The 17935-nt window shown below is 51.3% G+C and overlaps 1 protein-coding gene and 1 long non-coding RNA gene across 6 annotated transcripts in view; one reads left to right on the top strand and one right to left on the bottom strand.

The window, feature by feature from the left end:
• CLIP2 (CAP-Gly domain containing linker protein 2) overlaps positions 1-6650 on the bottom strand; it is an 83218-nt gene extending 76568 nt beyond the window's left edge. Inside the window, exon 1 of one of the 4 annotated variants that reach the window (XM_027526536.1) lies at positions 6580-6650. In XM_027526536.1, the coding sequence (XP_027382337.1) occupies positions 6580-6639 (60 nt within the window). In that variant the 5' untranslated portion in view covers positions 6640-6650. Of the gene's footprint in view, positions 1-2155; positions 2285-6579 lie in introns of those variants that run through there. The other 3 variants (XM_027526537.1, XM_027526540.1, XM_027526539.1) reach the window with 3 other exon arrangements.
• A 6963-nt stretch (positions 6651-13613) lies between these two features.
• Positions 13614-17875, top strand: LOC113883915. Of its 2 annotated transcripts, none has more exons than XR_003508764.1 (3): positions 13614-14036; positions 14923-15143; positions 17716-17875. It is a non-coding gene; the product is annotated as an uncharacterized LOC113883915 (long non-coding RNA). The 2 variants fall into 2 exon arrangements; XR_003508765.1 differs by having other exon boundaries at positions 13614-14238.
• The last annotated feature ends 60 nt before the right edge of the window (positions 17876-17935 follow it).

Raw genomic sequence — 17935 nt, 5'->3', positions numbered from 1 at the left:
ATGGCATGCACCATCTTAGTACCGAATCAAGAACTGAACCCGTGTCCCCTGCAGTACTCTTTACCACTGGATCACCAAGGAAGTCCTCTTAACCTCTTAAACTCAGTTTGCTGCTGCTGCTGCTGCTAAGTCACCTCAGTCGTGTCCGACTCTGTACGACCCCATAGACGGCAGCCCACCAGGCTCCCCCGTCCCTGGGATTCTCCAGGCAAGAACACTGGAGTGGGTTGCCATTTCCTTCTCCAATGCGTGAAAGTGAAAAGTGAAAGTGAAGTCGCTCAGTTGTGTCCGAGTCTTCGCGACCCCATGGACTGCAGCCCACCAGGCTCCTCCGTCCATGGGATTTTCCAGGCAAGAGTACTGGAGTGGGGTGCCAAAATTGGGGATAGTGTTTCCCTTCACCTCAGCAAACCGGTCATGGTATTGATGATGGAGGCTGGAGCACTGGACCAGCCTTGAGAAGGTCCTTGGCTGGTTGGGGGAGCCAGACCCGGAGACCAGACCAGAGCCTGGTGGACTGCAAGCTTCTGGAGGAGGCCTCACATGATGGGAAGGCTGTGGAGAGGGCTGTGCTCAGGAAACATGGAGTGAATTGTTCCACACGGCTGGGGTGGACCGTCTTGCTACTAAGAAATAAGATCCAGGGCAAAGTGCAGTGATAAGAATCCAGCTCCATCACCTACCAGCTAGTGGGCAGTCCTCTCTGGGCCTTAGTTTCCTCCGTCTGTAAAATGGTCTACTGACGCACTTATCTGCCAGGGCCGGCCATTATCGAGCTTGAATACATTAATCTAGGTGAAGTGCTAAGAATGAATAGCGCCTGCATTCATGCAATATGACCCTTTTTCTTCCAAAGGGCGAGGTTAGAAAAGGACTTGAGTGCATATTGTGAGCAGTGCCCTCCCACAGCTACCCAACTTGGGCTTCCCTGGTGTCTCAGATGGTAAAGAATCTGCCTGCAATGCAGGAGACCTGGGTTGGGAAGATTCCCCTGGAGAAGGGAACGTCTACCTACTCCAGTATGCTTGCCTGGAGAATCCCGTGGACAGAGGAGCCTGGCGAGCTACAGTCCACCAGGTTACAAAGAGTCAGACACGACTTAGTGACTGAACAACGACGACGACGATAGGAAGGGAGCCCAGGATACTCCCGGAGGCCACGGGGCGCCTGATGACGGAAAGTAGGTAGGACCCAATCAGAAGCAACTCAGGAAGTTCTCCAGGCAGCTGGTGGGGGCAGACTGAAGCCCTGAGAAACCAGCTGGAAGGCTGTGGGGCTCCAGGCTAGAGCTGGGGGGCTGGGAAGCTGTAGGGGAGGAGGACAGCACAGGAAAGAAAGGGACGAGGCCAACCAGGGGTTCTCACATGTCTTTAGGGTTGCACGTGCCTTGGAACTCTGAAATCCATGGAGACTCTCCCCAGAAACACACAATATGCTTACCCGCCTACATGTGTTCACACATGCACACACACACACACACACACACGAGTTTTGCAGGCAGGTTCAGGCCATTCATAGACGCTGGAAGCCCACCTGGTCTGTGCACCCAGGTTTGAGGGTGGTAGAGAGAGCTCAGAACAGACAGGGGTCAGTAGGATGTAACAGAAAGTGTGATTTGTTCAAATTAGGGCGGTGGGGGTTGGGGGAAGGGAATGACCCAGATCAAAAGATACCTGGGCCCTGGAGGCACCTCTCCCTTCTGTTACATCCAAGGCTTCCGGAACCAGAAAATTGGCCAAAGTTCCTAGGACCTCAGCCCATCAGGGATGAACTAAGAAGTTTGTTTCCTTGCTGGAAATGAAACCACCATTTAGCCCTGGCCCCTCTTTGCACAGGTGGGGAAACCAAGGTCTAAAGAGAGGCAAGTGGACTCCCCTGGTGGTTCAGCGTTTAGGACTCTGTGCTCCCAATGCTGAAAGCATGGGTTTGATCCCTAGTTGGGGAATTAAGATCCCACATGGCAAAAAATAAAAAAGAGAGGCAAGGGTTTACCCAAGTGCCATGGCAATACACCTGAGCCCACCTGTGCCGCCCCAGCAGGTTCAGTCACTGCCTCCTCCCACCTCAGCCCCCACCAGCCCCCTCCTCACTGACAGCCGCACCCCCACTTATTCAGAGCAGCAAGACACACCCCAGGGTACTAGCTTCCCCTCACCTGAATGGTGAGCTGCAAAGGGGCGACTGCCCTGAGAGGGAACAAGCCAGGCTTGTTCCAGATGAGCAAGGAGACCGGCTTCTACCCTGGTGAAGCTCGGATGGGCGTTTCCTGCTGTGGATGTGGACGGTGGAGCCGGGCACAATGCCCTGGGCATCAGACCTGGGGAGGGGGGCTGGGGGGGCCGGGGGAGGGGCTCTCCCCGCAGACCTCTCACCCAGCCCTTTGGTCTCCACAGAAAGTGCTGATTTGCCCGTTTTCTTGCTGACACGGGCAGTGACTGGCAGCCCCACAAGAGGTGGGGGGTTTCATGGGAAGAGCCTGTTGGGAATAACTGGCCAGCCAGGGCAAAGCTCTCTGGGGAGGGGGGGTGCTTGCAAGGGGGACAGTCCCTCTCCTGGGACACTTGTTATTGTTTAATTTGTTAGGACCAACGGGACATTCACCTGATAGAATTTTGTAACCTCCGAATTGCTTTTCACAAGGAATTTGTAGTAAACAACCTGAGAAACACGCCTGGATTTCTGTCAAATGAAAAAAAACAAAGCATGAAATCGTGGTCCAGTTGAATCTCATCCTGGTAACCCATCGAGAGGGGAACTTGTAACCGTGGTGACCTTTGGGTGGGGAGAACCAATGGGACTTTTCCCTTTTCTGCCTTTTCCAGCAAAAGAAATGTAAACCCAATCCTATTTCTGTTCAAACAACTGCTTGGATGTTGTGCGTCTGTTAAAAACACAAAAAAATGATTGTTTGGACGTTGTCGTGGCCTTGGACTGGGAGTGACATCACCATGGAGACGTCAGCTGAGGCCGCCTCACTCTGAAAGCCACACCCTTACTTTCAAACACAAGGACATTGCCGGAGCCCTGTTCTTTCTCAAGAGGAAGCCGTGTCCCCGCCCTCCAGTGGATACAGGCTTGATAACAGCCCATACGGGCTCGATGAGTGACCCAACGCTGGCATTTGAGTAATTATTACAGAGTGAAAGTGAAAGTCACTTAGTCATGTCCAACTCTTTGCGACCCCATGGACTATACAGTTCATGGACTTCTCCAGGCCAGAATACTGGAGTGAGTAGCTGTTCCTTTCTCCAGGGGCTCTTCCCAACCCAGGGATCGAACCCAGGTCTCACGCATTGCAGGTAGATTCTTCACCAGCCGAGCCACCAGGGCAGCCCTTATTACAGGGTGATTGTATGGATTGTGGAAATCCACAAAGACCACCCAGAGGAGAACCAGCAAAGGCTGTTCATTCAGTGCTTGCTTTAGCAAGGGAGTCAGAAGCATCACTTGTGTTTGGCAGAGACTCATGGGCCTCCAGGGAGTGGGAGTGCTTCAGAGAGGACCTGAGGGAAGGCACAGGGATATCTCTTTTTTCCAACTGTGCCAAGTCTTAGTTGTAGCCAGAACTTCAATCTTCATAGCGGCATACAGGATCTTCTATCTTTTTATTAGTTTCAGCATGCAAGGTCTAGTTCCCTGACCAGGGATCAAACCCGGGCCCCCTGCATTGGGAGTGCGGAGTCTTAGGCGCTGGACCAAGAGGGGAGTCCTTCAGGTGTGCCTTGATGGGAGGCTGTTGGCCAGAGAGGCTGGAGGCCATGTAAACTAAATCACCTCTGTGATTGGTGAGGTGGGCCTATTTGGCTTTGGAGTTGGTCCTAAGCTGGTAGTAGAAGCAAAAACTTCAGAAGCCAGCCGTAATTATGAGGTCATTTTAGGATAAAGGAAATCAAGTCACAGAGAGGTTAAGGGACATGCCCAAGGTCACACAGCCTGTGAGGGCAAGCTTAGCCAGGCTCCCTGACTTCAGGGGGCTTCCCTGATGGCTCAGCAGTAAAGAATCTGATCCCTGGGTCAGGAAGAACCACTGGAGGAAGGAATGGCAACCCACTGCACTGTTCTTGCCTGGAGACTCCCATGGACAGAGGAGCCTGGCGGGCCACAGTCCATGGGGTCGCAGAAGAGACATGGCTGAGCAGCTAAGTACGCATGCACACGCGTGTACACTAGGCTTCAGAGCTGGGCTCCCTCCTGCCAGTAAGGAGAGAGCAGGGAGATTCATGCCATCTTAAACTCCAATCTGAGGGACTTCCCTGGGGGTCCGATGGTTAAGACTCTGTACTTTCACTGCAAAGGGCTCAGGTTCAATCCCTGGTTGGGGCACTAAGAGCCTCTGTGCCGCACAGCCAAAAAAAAAAATTTCTGAACTGAATAAAAATGAAAATATAGCACATCAACTTAAAAAATTTTATTAAAAAAAATAACAACTCCTATCCAAGCTCTGCTTGCTCCCAGCTTTGTGACCCTGGGCAGGCGACAAAGGAATCTCGCCTCCCCCACAGGGTGCTTGCAAAAGTGCCAGCTCCACGTGCACATATTGAGTGCCTACTGTATGCTGCATTGATTAGTCACTGTAGGCCAGCACCTGAGATTCCATAAGCTCACATCCTCCTCAGGATGCCCCAGGAGCAGGGGCTGTACCTGCCCCATCTACAGGTGAGGGTCTGAAACTCACAGGCAGGTAGGGAGCAGTGCCTCGTGGGATCCAGGCCGCCCGGAGCCAGAGTCTGTTCTTTCCTGAGTTTTGCTTTTGGCTGCGCTGGGGCCTCGCTGCTGCGCGGAGGCTTTCTCCAGTTGCTGCGAGCAGGGCCTCCTCTTCGTTGCGGTGCACGGGCTCAGTCGTGGCGGGACACGGGCTTAGTTGCCCCGCAGCACGTGGGGTGATCTTCCTGCACCAGGGATCGAACCCATGTCCCTAGCTTTGGCAAGTGGATTCTTAACCACTGGGCCGCCAGGGAAGTCCCCAGAGTCCATGTTTTAATCCCTACACGTCCTGCCTCTCGGGGGAAGCAGTGGCTGTGAGAACGCAGCAGGGTGGCACCTGGGAGGAGGGACGAGGGGACCTCAAATCCTCAGCTGAGGCCTGATTGGGGGGGCACTTTTCCTGGGGTGACTCCTGAGTGGGCTCCTTCAACATGGGGGACTATAGAGGGAAGACACCAGCCCTTCTGTGGGTGCACAATGCCCCCACTCATTGGGCATCAGGTGAGGTGTGTCTAAGGACTTTGCTGCCACCGTGGCTCCCGCTGGGGTGGTTCCTCTGGGTGGAAATCTGCCTCTCTGAGAAGAAGCCTTAGGCCCCTGTGCCGGCCGCACCCCCTGGGCTACCTTCTCCCTGGATCCCTGGCTGGGCCACAAGCACCCAGCCTGCCCTGGCCTAGGAAGGTCTCTGGAAGGGGCTGTCCGCCGGGCCCCTCTGCTGCCCAGCCTGAGCCTGCCCCACCCCGCCCAGCTGCTATTCCTCATCCCTCTCTCCACGTCCCCAAGTTTGCACATCTGTGCATTGCATCATCGGCTGAGGTGGTGACACACCCTGGAATCATGTTTATTCCGTTTCTGGGAGCCTCTTGCCCGGGGAGCCTGCCAGTGTTTTCCTGCCCAGGATGCTGGCCACGGGCCCCTGCTCCCCCCAGTGATACCTGCCCTGAACAGGCTGCACCCTCTCTGCAGTCCCCACCGAAGGGTACATCTCTTCTGGTCTCCTGTGTCCTTCTGAGAAGTCACATCAATTACCAGTCACCCTCCCCACCAGAAATACAAAACTCGAAACTGACAGAAGGTTACCCATTTCTGATTTTACCATGAAAAGACTCTAGTGAAAAAAAAAACAACCCAGCAACTGGGCCATCACCATCATTTCCTACAAGACAGGACATTTCAGCACCAGAAAAAGGTAAGAGTATTGTTTTGGAATAAAGGACAGCCCTTTGAATGAAGTAAATCTGGGTCTCTGGAAAATTTTTGTTTTGTTCACTTCGAGGCAGATAGAGGTCCAGATTGGCAGTTGTCCCTGGAAAGTTTGGGAACCAGTGTCCTAAGGAGGCTCAGTCTGGCCTCCAGGCCCCGGTGGCGACTTTCCTGGTCCCGCCCGCTCCTGGCGCTCTCAGTCACCCTGGTTGCCTTACCAAACTGCACTGCCTGATCTGGCTTTTCTCAGATCCACCCACACACCCTTCCATCCTCCCCATTCCCACCTTCTGGTGCCCCCTGAGCCTTACTGTCCTTCTACCCCAATGTCTATGAGCCAGATGTTTGGGGAGAAGCTAGGAGGCCATTTGTTCAACCCCTGTTGCTTTTCAGCAGGAAAGATGAAGTGCAATTAGACAAAACATCACTGAGAAAACCATGGACCCTCTTCAAAGAGCAGCCTCCTTTCTCTAAAGCTTTACCCCTGTGGCTTCACCATTCATAAACTGGTCCCTCAGCCCACAGATGTGCATAATAGACAACAGTTAGAACTCATATTCAAACTTCTAGTGTCCCAGTCACAAAACCCTTCACTCCTTTTGAATACCTTCACCACTTTTCTGCCCAATGTGTATCTACAAAATTGCTTTGAAAAGATTTAGGCACAGATACCTCAGTAGAGGGGTGATGAGAGCTCTGATGAAGTTGTAGGCAGAACGCTTTGAGCCACATCGAATTCTCGATGCGTGGAGCCAAGGGCAGCTTCCTAGAGAAGGAGACAGCCCAGAAGTGTCTGAAAGAATAAGCGTGTGGCAGGCAGGGGGAACAGCGTAAATACGCCGTGGGAGGAACTTTGAAGGGCTCCGCCCACAGAGCAGCAGGAAACTGGGACTGAGGTGAGGGTGGAGGGGCAGCCTCAGTCTCCTCGTCTGCAAAATGGGAATGACAGGCTCTGACTCCACCTACCCAGACAGATGGACAGACAGAGTTCAAAGCCTGAGTGCTCTGACGGAGGCATGGCCAGGCTGCCTGCGGTCACGTCTACCTCCCATTTGTGGGGCTATGAAGTCAGGGCGTGTGCTGGGGGATTTAGGGCAGTAGGACTGCGGCCTTAAAGCATTTGCACGCCCGTCTTTTCCTGTTGGCCGGACAAGGAGAGGCAGAAGCCGTGATGCTGGCTCCGAGTGGGCAGCTCTGAGCAAGATTTAGCAGGGAAGAGAGGAGGAGGAGAAGCCTTTTTTGTCTTTGGCAGGAGGGAGGGTGTCTGTAAATGTCATCAGCGAGCTGGTTCCTCTCCTCCTCCCCCACCCTGGGGAGCTGAAAGCAGCTTATGCACAAACCTTCCACAGGGCTCTGAGCAAGACACCTAAGAACTCCCTGACTCAGTTTCCCCATCACACACAGAAGAGCACCTTCTCCTGGCTAAGCTCTCCCAACCCTCCCCACAAAGTCCCAGAGCTGGTGCTGGTGCGGGGCGGGGTGGTGGGGGAGCCATGTCCGGAAGCCCACCCCACCCCCACCCCCACCCCCAACCATGTGCTTCTTTTCTCTCTGCAACTCCATCCTCCCAGCCAATGCCCTGAAGTGTCCAGAGGCCCCAGAGCAAGTCAGAGGGGCCGCCACAAATGAAGAGGGTGTCAACGGGACTTCCTGGTGGTCCAGTGGTTAAGAATCTGCCTTCCAATGCAGAAGACATGGGCTCGAACCCTGGTCAGGGAGCTAGGATCCCAAATGCTCTTGGGCAACTGAGCCCGCCTGCCACAAGTAAAGAAGCCTGCCTGCCACAGCAACGAGCACATACACCCCCTCCCCGGCTTCTCTGGTGGCTCGGATGGTAAAGAATCTGCCTGCCGTGCAGGAAACCAGGTTCAATCCCTGGGTCGGGAAGAGCCCCTGGAGGAGGGAATGGCTGCCCACTCCAGTATTCTTGCCTGGAGAATCCCGTGGACAGAGGAGCCTGGTGGGCTACAGTCCATGGGGTTGCAAAGAGTCAGACATGCCTGAGTGACTTAACAATTCACTTTCATAGCGAAATAAATAAATACATATTAAATAAAGCGGGTATCACCTGCTGAAGGTCACTCAGCATCATCTACCAAAGGGCCTCCATCTCTCAAATCATGGGGTGCCCGCACACACCCAGCCTTCAGCTGCAGTCTCCCCGAGTTACTGCCTGAGGCCCTGTGTGATTTTCAAGGCCACCTCTCCCCACTGTCGTGCGTGCCAGCTCCCCATGAGCACCGGTGCCTTGGGGACAGTTCACCGGCCAGGGACTGATTCGCCCTCTGGCCCCTTTGCCCTGGGTCAGCACACTGACCCTGGTCTCCTCCCTGGAACCTCGTGGAAACACCTGGATCAGAGCCACAGCAAGGCCCGTAGACCAGAGGAAGGGGGAGAGGTGAGGCGTGGTATCTAGAGCATGTAGGAGTGGGGTGGAGGGTCCCTAGACAAGAGTGGGGATGGGGTAGTGGAATCTCCAGATCAGGCTGCTAATGGGTGGGTGTAAAATAATATAAAGAATATACTGGTCTCTGCCCCTGCAGTCCCCAGCACAGAACTCCTAAGATTCTTACAGTTCCCTAAGTGAGAAGAGCGCCAGCAGCATCTTTTGCTCCGATACTTTGTCTTTGACCCCCAGTTCCTGATACAGGGCTCCTGAAACCCTTGGAGTTTCCTGGGTGACAGGAGTGTCTTCTGGTCTAATGAGCCAACTCTGGGTGGGCTCCTGGACGGGAGCTGATCACCAGAAAGACCAAGCCATGATAAAGGCTTAGAACTTTTAACCCCACCCTCCAAGAAGGGGAGAGTGGTTGGAAATGGAATTAATGATCCGTGGTGCCTACATGATGAAGGCTCCATACAAACCCGCAAAGTATGTAGTTCAGGGAGCTTCTGGGTGGGAGAACTCATCCATGCGCCCGGAGGGTGATGCACCCCAACTCTATGAGGATGGAAGCCTCTGCCCTCGGGACCCCTCTGGTCCTCCTCTAGGTATTTCTTCATATGACCACCCGTCTTTTAAAAAAAATGTATTTATTTATTTATTTGGATGTGCTATTTATTTGGGTCTTAGTTGCAGCATGTAGAATCTTTGACCTTCATGGCAGCATGCGGGATCTTTAGTTGCAGTGGTGGAATCTAGTTCCCTGGCCAGGAATGAGGAGGTCCCTACACTGGGACCACGGAGTCTTAGCCACTGGACCACCAGGGAAGTCCCTGGCCATTCATCTTTATCCTTTATCACATCCTCTGTTAGTTCGGTTCAGTCACTCAGTCATGTCTGACTCTTTATGACCCTGTGGACGGCAGCATGCCAGGCTTCCCTGTCCATCCCCAACTCCCAGAACTTGCTCAAACTCATGTCCATCGAGTTGGTGAAGCCAGCCAACCATCTCATCCTCTGTTATATAATAAACCAGTAAATAGAAGTGTTTGCCTGAGTTCTGTGAGCTCGTCTAGTAAATGACTGAACCCAAGGTGGGGAGGATGCGTGGGAACATCCATTTTACAGTCAGTTAATCAGACGCACAGGTGAGAACCTGGACTTACGACCAGCATCTCGGTGGTGGGGTGTGTGTGGGGGGTTGGAACAGTCTTGTGGGACTCAACCCTTAATCTGTGGGTTCGGTGCTAACTCCAGGTAGAGAGTGTCAGAACTGAGTTAAATTGTACGACCCCTGGGAATTCCCTGGTGGTCCCGCAGGTGGTTAGGATCCTGCACTTTCACTGCCTGAGGACCAGGGGTTCAATCCCTGGTGGAACCTTGTAGTACAACAGAAAAAGCAAAAACCAAAATTGATGGGCCATGTGAGTCTCCTCCACAATGAAATAGTTATCCACGCACGTGTTTGTGTTCTGTGGGGTGGTTTGTCTTTTCTCGTAATGATTTGCAGGATTATTCACACTTGACAAGGCTGGCGAAGAAAGTTTTTTAAAGAGAAGGCATCAGATTATTCATGAATTGACAAGATGTCTCCTAGTTTGTGGCTTGTTATTCAACTCTGTTTATCATGTCTGTGAATGGACAGAAGTTTTAAATATGTTTCCAGGTGGCCTGCCAATGGGAAAGAACCCACCTGCCAATGCAGGAGACGAAGGAGACCTGGAGTTCGAGCCCTTGGAGGAGGGCATGGCAATCCACTCCAGTACGCTTGCCTAGAGAATCCCACAGACAGAGGAGCCTGGTGGGCTAGAGTCCCTGGGGTCGCAAAGATTCCTACACGACTGAAGTGACTTAGCACCCACCCGCGTGCAGTCAAATTTATCATCAAATTTACCAGGGGCCCAGGACACAGTGGGAGAGAGAGAATGATTCCAGTGCCTTGCAAGGGTCCACCCAGCCCCAGACAGGCAGGTTCTCCAAATGCCCCTCAAGATTGATTCATCACCCCATCAGCCCTGCCCCCAACACCCCCCACCCCCTCCCCCATTCCCCCTGCAGCTGGGGCAGACAGGGCTCCTGCCTTTCCGGCTTCTCTCCTGAGCCTGGGCTTTCAGTCCAGATGTCACCCACCCCCTCCCTGACTCCTGACCCCCGTGGGAAGGCAGATCCGGCCTGGGCTGTTTGCAGACGGGAGCCCCTCACCCCTCTCCTCTGGGCCCAGGGTGAAGCTTGCAGCCTGGCCCACGGCAGGGCCAGATTCTAGCAGATTCATAGATGGTCGCTTAAGCCAGGAATGCTTGACTTCCTGTTTTGTTTTCCGTCAGCAGTTCTAAACCAGAACTTTCTTTCCCACAAGAAGTATTTCCTCAGGTTAGGAACATTGTCGCCCCACTCTGAAACCAGGGGAAACTTGGGAGACTTTTTATTTGGATCCAAATTAAAATTAAGGCCATCCAAGGAAGCAGTGAGCGCAGAAGAATTGATGCTTTCGAACTGTGGATCTGCGGGAAGACTCTTGAGAATCCCTTGGACAGCAAGGAGATCCAAGCAGTCAGTCCTAAAGGAAATCAACCCTCAATATGCATTAGAAGGACTGAAGCTGAAGCTGAAGCTCCAATACGTTGGCTATCTGATGCGAAGAGCCTATTCACTGGAAAAGACTCTGATGCTGGGAAAGATTGAGGGCAGGAGGGTAAGTGGGTGACAGAGGATGAGATGGTTGGATGGCATCACTGACTCAATGGACATGAGTTTGAGCAAGCTCTGGGAGATAGTGGAGGACAGAGAAGCCTGGTGTGCTGCAGTCCACGGGGTCGCAAAAGAGCTGGACACAACTTAAGTGACTGAACAACAACAAGGGAAGCAGTGAAAGTTTAGAGCCTAGATCTAACTGGGATCAAACACTGCCCCCCATTCCAGGCATTTGCTGGCTGCCTGGCTTTGGGTTAATGGATCAAGAACTTGTTTGGTTCTCTCGTGTATAAAAATAGGAAGAAGGATTTCTTTGCTACAAACTTGTAGAGATTAAATAAAATGTCGCAGGAAATAGCTTCCAGCACTGAGCTTGGCGTAGGAAAAACAGTCCATGTCCAAAAAAACAAAACTTCTCCCAACTGAGGTTTTGTACAGAAGTCGAAACTGAGACCAAGACCACGTAAGAGGCGAAAATTCATGACAAGAAAGGTTGTGAAGAAATTCTTTTTAAAGAGGAGGCATGGGAAAGACAAGGGAGAAAAATTGCTGAGGCTCAAAGACGCAAGTCCGGGTACCAACCTGAATTCATCTCTATAGTTAAGGGAGAACTTTGTGTCATTTTCCAGGAATTTCTACATCTTTGAACGGAGCAAAGAATGTGAAATATTCAATCAACCTATAAGATCATGGCATCCGGTCCCATCACTTCATGGGAAATAGATGGGGAAACAGTGGAAACAGTGTCAGACTTTATTTTTCTGGGCTCCAAAATCACTGCAGATGGTGACTGCAGCCATGAAATTAAAAGACGCTTACTCCTTGGAAGGAAAGTTATGACCAACCTAGATAGCATATTCAAAAGCAGAGATATTACTTTGCCAACAAAGGTCCATCTAGTCAAGGCTATGGTTTCTCCTGTGGTCATGTATGGATGTGAGAGTTGGACTGTGAAGAAGGCTGAGCACCGAAGAATTGATGCTTTTGAACTGTGGTGTTGGAGAAGACTCTTGAGAGTCCCTTGGACTGCAAGGAGATCCAATCAGACCATTCTGAAGGAGATCAGCCCTGGGATTTCTTTGGAAGGAATGATGCTAAAGCTGAAACTCCAGTAGTTTGGCCACCTCGTGAGAAGAGTTGACTCATTGGAAAAGACTCTGATGCTGGGAGGGATTGGGGACAGGAGGAGAAGGGGATGACAGAGGATGAGATGGCTGGATGGCATCACTGACTCGATGGACATGAGTCTGAGTGAACTCCGGGAGTTGGTGATGGACAGGGAGGCCTGGCGTGCTGCGGTTCATGGGGTCATAAAGAGTCGGACACGACTGAGCGACTGATCTGATCTGATCTGATAAGATCTCTATCACTCCTACGTGCTTGCATGCTAAGTTGATTCAGTTGTGTCTGACTCTTTGCGACCCTATGGATGGTAGCCCATCCGGCTCCTCTGTCCATGAATTTTCCAGGCAAGAATACTGGAGCGGTTTGCCCTTTCCTTCTCTGGGGGATCTTCTTGACCCAGAGATCAAACGGGCATCTCTTATGTCTCCTGCATCAGCAGGCAGATTCTTTACCACTAATGCCACCCGGAAAGCCCATATACACCGCTTATGGCCAAATGAAAGAGCCAATCTGAAAAGGCTATATACTGTGTGATTCCAGTTACAGGACATTCTGGAAAAGGCAAACCATGGCAAAAGCAAAAAGATGAGTGATCGCCTGCGACTGGAAGGGAGGAGGACCGAACAGGTGGAGCACAGGTGATTTCTAGGTACCGAAACTATTGTGTCTGCTACTGTCATCGTGAATACACCCACAACATCACATCTTTGTCAAAATCCATAAACCGATGAATATAAAGAGTGAACCTTGGGAATTCCCTGGTGGTCCAGTGTTAGAACTTGTGGCTTCACTGCCGAGGGCCCAGGTTCAATCCCTCGTCGGGGAACTAAGATCCCACAAGCCCCGTTGTGTGGCAAAAAAAAAAAGAATGAAACTTAATGTAGACTATGGGTTTTAGTTAATAATAAGGTATCAATGTCGGTTCACTAATTGTAATTAAGGCACTACACTAAAGCAAGATGTTAATAGTAAGGGAAGCTCAGCCCCCAGGAACTGGGTTATAGGGGAACTCTGTATTATCTACTTAATTTTCTGTAAATCTAAAACTGTTCTGAAGAATACAGTATTAATTATAAATTTTTGTGTGATACAGTGGAAAGAACCAAGTGATAGGGAAGTGAGACAGATTATCATTGATCAGCTGAATTGGTCTGAGCAAGCCCCTTGCCCTCTGAGCCTGTTTTCTCCTCTTTAAACTAGGACACTGCGCTAGATTTTCTCTAAACACCCTCTCCAGCTCTAAGATGCTCTGACTTTAACATTTCTGAAGGATAAACCAGAGTGTTAAGTTTCTCAGGGAATAGCCCTGTGAAAAAAGTTCAGGGTACATGCGCTGCAAGTAGATTAGATCCAGGAAACCTCAGATAGTATAGAAAAAGCCAAATTTCCCGCCCCGGGTCACCTTGACCCGGCCAATTCAAATTTCCTCCAAATACCACGCGGGCGGCGACAGCAACCGAAACGCTAAACTGCCTCTGGTCCCTACCAGCTGGCGGGGGTTTCTTTCCCTTCTTGGCTCGGCCTGGAAACTCATCTTTTATTCATGAAAATTGAGGCCCTAGGAGGCCTCAGCATAAACAGGATGTAAATATTTGCGGCTGGTTGGGGAGAGGTGGCATTTGATCGGGGACTGTCCAGAGTGGCGGCCGCCTGGACAATGCTTACTTGGGACCCGCCCACCTCCATCTCCTCTATAGGTTGGGTTTGGGGGGCATGTGCAGGCTCTCCCTCCTGATTGGAGACCAGGTTTGGGACTCCTGTGCCCTCCAAGTCAGACCGGATGCCGCTTAACCCTCGGGGCATCCTGCTCTCCTAGTCGTCGGCTCCCTTCATCCGCATTCCTCGGTGTAGGGGACAGGATTGGCTTTCTGGCCCTCATGGAAGTGCCTGGTCTCCTCTCCAGGCCCTCACCTGCCCTTCCTGCAGCCGGGTATCCTTTGTCTCCGCTACATAGAGCGCTCCTAACACCCGCTCTCCCTCGCCCGTCATTCCCCTGAACTGTACCTTCTCAAGGTGCTATCCCTTTGCTTCTTCCAATTGCTCCACCGGGTGTGAACTCACCTCTGTGAACTTCAACTGTTCTCCGAGCACCCCCCCCCCCCAACCAGATGTTTGCACGGACATCTTTCCTGGTACCCAGGGCCGCCCCATCTCGGGGTGGAGCGGGGCGGGGCGGGTGGACGGGGTGGGGGGAGGTGCTTGCCCAGGAGAATAACTCCCTGTCATCTCTCAGGGTCTAGCCGGGGTGTCACTTCCTCCAAAGAACCATCCTGATGCTTCCTCCAAATCTGGGTTCAGAGTCCTCCTCCCCGCATCCCAGACTTGGGATTTTCCCTTACTGGAGCACCTTCTGCTGAGCGACAGCCCATCCTCATCCGTATCCCACACTTCAACAGGGCTTAGACTCTCTGGCCCTGTTCACTAAAGAAATAACTTATTGAATAAATGAATGGATGGAGGGAGAGATGTATGGATGGATGGAGGGAGGGATGGATGGATGAAGGGATGGAGCCATGGATAGATGGGTGGATAGATGCATGGACAGATGGATAGATGAATGAATGGATGGAGGGATGAATGGATAGAGGGAGGGATAGATACATGGATGGATGGAGGGAAGGAGGGAGGGATGGAGGGATGGGTGAATAGATGCATGGGTGGATGGATGGATAGATGCATGGATGGATGGATGGAGAAAGGGAGGGAGGGAGGGAAGGAGGGAAGAAATGGATGGATAAATGGATGGATGGATGGATGAAGACATGACTTAATTACCAACTTTGTCAGTGGCCATCTCTTCTTGTTCCCACCCTCAGATGGAACCCTTCGCTCCCACACATCTGCTCCACGGACATCAGACCCTACTCTTTTAGGACCTTACACACACTGTGACCTTACACTTGCTGTGTCTCCTCACGTCCTCCCCAACTCCACCTGTGTACTGCACATCTCTGCACCCAGGACACTTCCTGGAGCGTGTAAGAGGCTGTGGTCTTGCCTGGAATCTGGCTGGGCAGGAGGCACCCAGCTGCCTCAGGTAGGAAGAAAACATTTCCATCTGTGAGACATTCTTCTTGGAAATAATGCCCTCGGGACTCCCCAGGGAATGTGGCATGCTGGTGTGAGCATGAATGGGCATGCTGGGATTCAGCTTTGTTTAAAATGTTCAGCATGCCTTCTTCAGATGAGATCTATGCTTTGCCATGTCTGGGATTAGGGCAGACATCAAATATACCTCCCCAAATTGGGGCACCGGCTAGCCAGACTGGACCCACGTGAATCATTTGCAGAGGAGGTGGTACGGAAAGAGTGGACTTGAGAAATAATGTCCTGGGGAAATTGCTTTGAAAGGATTGTCAAACTGCTTAAATGAGGTTTTTTGAATGCAATTAATCAACCCCTAATTGGTCCTGTGAGGACACACAGTTTTCTTCAGTATAGGACCTTTTTTCCCCCGTTTCTTTGGCCAAGCAGCTTGTGGGATCTTAGTTCCCTGACCAGGGATTGAACCCACACTCTAGGCAGTGAAAGCACAGAGTCCTAACCACTGGACCCCTAAAGGATTCCCGTGGGCTTCCTGATCTGGCAGTCCAAATACCCCAGGCCACAGAGTACCTAACAGGAAGGGAAAAACCAACAAAACCCACGGATCAGCCTGCCCCTGGCTCTGATGTTCTTGTTGGGAGTGTCCCCCTCTCCCCCAACCGGCACTGATGCCCCTGCATTTATTAACACCTTAGCCGGGGTTCAGCCTGGCTGCATGCCCGGGCTCCCAGGCCTATTAAATCAGAACCTCTGGAGTGGATTCGAACCTCTGCGTTTATGTAAAATCTCTAGGTGATTCTCTGCAGCCAGTTTAAGCAAAAACCTGCTGTCTTAGCAATCATCTTCATAGCGTTAAAATGTAGTCATTTTAACCTTACCGAGAGGGAGAGAGTAATGCAACGAAGTGGGTGCTTAAACAGCTAATCCCACTAGGAGATTGTAAGTAAAGGAAAAAGTACGGGAGAAGCTGTCAGTTAATGATCACTCAAGAAAGCAGGTTTGCCCAACCACCAACCAAGCAGGCTTGCTGAGCAACAAAACCACACAGCAGGAGCATGAGGCATTCCCCCAAACAATAAAACAGTGATGACATTTGCCGGGGTCCAGCCTCGGCTGATCCAGGGAGTTCGAAGCAGGGACAGCGTCGGCGAGGATCAGGATATGATAGCTTCAATTAGATATTAATTAGAGATATAAAGAGTGATAGAATAAGGATAGCTCAGTAGGAAAATTCAGTGGAGAAAAGAGGCTGAGTGGCTTGGTTTACGCAGGAGACCAATAAAACTTCAAGACAAGAAGTTTGCACCACTTACGTAGGCCGCAGGCGTCCTTCCGTTCTCCCAAAGGAGAGGAGACACTGAGGCCTCCCCGGTCGGATCTTAGAAGCCCAGGCAAAATTAGTAAGCTTGGTGGGTTCCGCGCTCCAGATGGAGACTCAGCCAGAGTGAGAGAGAGAGAGACATGGGGAGACCAGTATTTCGAGAAACTGATCCCCATTCTTTATTTTCCATGGTCTACTTTTATACAGTGAGATGTTATGCAAAAGTCATGCGGGGTCAGCAGTCCTGACTTTTATCAAAGTCAGGTGCTTCATACAAATGTATACAGAGGTCTTAGCGGTGTTACATCATCTTCTGGCCAGGGGGGCCTGCTGACAATTTATGACCCTCTCCTTGTGACAGCGGTCAGTCAACCAGGACACTTATTTCTCCAGGGGTGATTATTCTCAAAACAGACGCCACCCAAATAAAGTTACATTCCTACAGGGTGAGGGTATAGTGGGTTTTAGTTAAGGAAAGAATTTACTTAGCCTAAGGTCTGACGTGATTAATATCAAAGGTTAATACTTATTCCTTCTATATATTCATTAATGTGTTAAGGGCAGGGGATATGGAGACTTAGCAACAAACATTGGCTCAACAAATGAAAAACCGTTCACCAACACAATTTCTAATCAGCCCACTATACTTATAGTTTTCTAACTTCTCTTAAGAACCTGTTTTTAGAGGGTTTAAAGCATCTCGTGCCTCTCACGGTTGGGAGGCTGTGAGCAATCACATGTGGCCAGACGAGCCTGTCAGGCAGGCTAGAGAAGCTTCAGAGGAGTTTGTAGGTTAAAACACTCTTGTCACGCCCAAGAGTTTTTATTGACTGGAGCTCTAGGTTAACTCCTTCTCTGAAAGAGGTGGTGGGGGACAGCCCCCCATAAAGTCAGAGGTGTAGGTGAGAGCACAAAGTAGTAAAGTAGGCAGGCTCTGGTTATGGGGGTAGACGCTCGAGGATTTCCAGGGGGACTCCTGAGGCTCGATCCCACCTTTGCATATGTCGAGCCTCCTTCCTCATGACGTTTGCCATGGGCGGAGTACCTCACTCTGGCCCCCAACAGACATTAGAATCGCATTCTGCCCAGTGAGCTCAGGAAGGTACTAATCGCCAGGACGTGCTTCTCGGTGCCCATGCAAACAAAAATATAGGGAAACGGTGACGCACTGAGACACGAGATGATTTACTGTGTTTTAGTATGTGCTACCACCTTTTTGCTCTTTTCCATTGCACCCTGACAGTCTTGGCTTGACCATGTAGGGAGAGGAAACCTCCTCCACCTGAAGCGGAGGAGGAACTGTTGATGGAAACTTGAGGTCTACTCAAGAATGAGAAAGAGGGCTTCCCTGGTGGCTTGGTGATAAAGAATCTGCATGCCAATGCAGGAGATTCAGGTTTGAACCCTGGTCCAGGAAGATTCCACATGCCCTGGAGCAACTAAGCCCATGCGCCATAGCAACT

Source organism: Bos indicus x Bos taurus, chromosome 25 (genome assembly GCF_003369695.1).
Source record: "Bos indicus x Bos taurus breed Angus x Brahman F1 hybrid chromosome 25, Bos_hybrid_MaternalHap_v2.0, whole genome shotgun sequence".
In the NCBI taxonomy this organism is placed as follows: Eukaryota; Metazoa; Chordata; class Mammalia; order Artiodactyla; family Bovidae; genus Bos; species Bos indicus x Bos taurus.
This window is presented reverse-complemented; position numbering and strand designations above follow the sequence as displayed.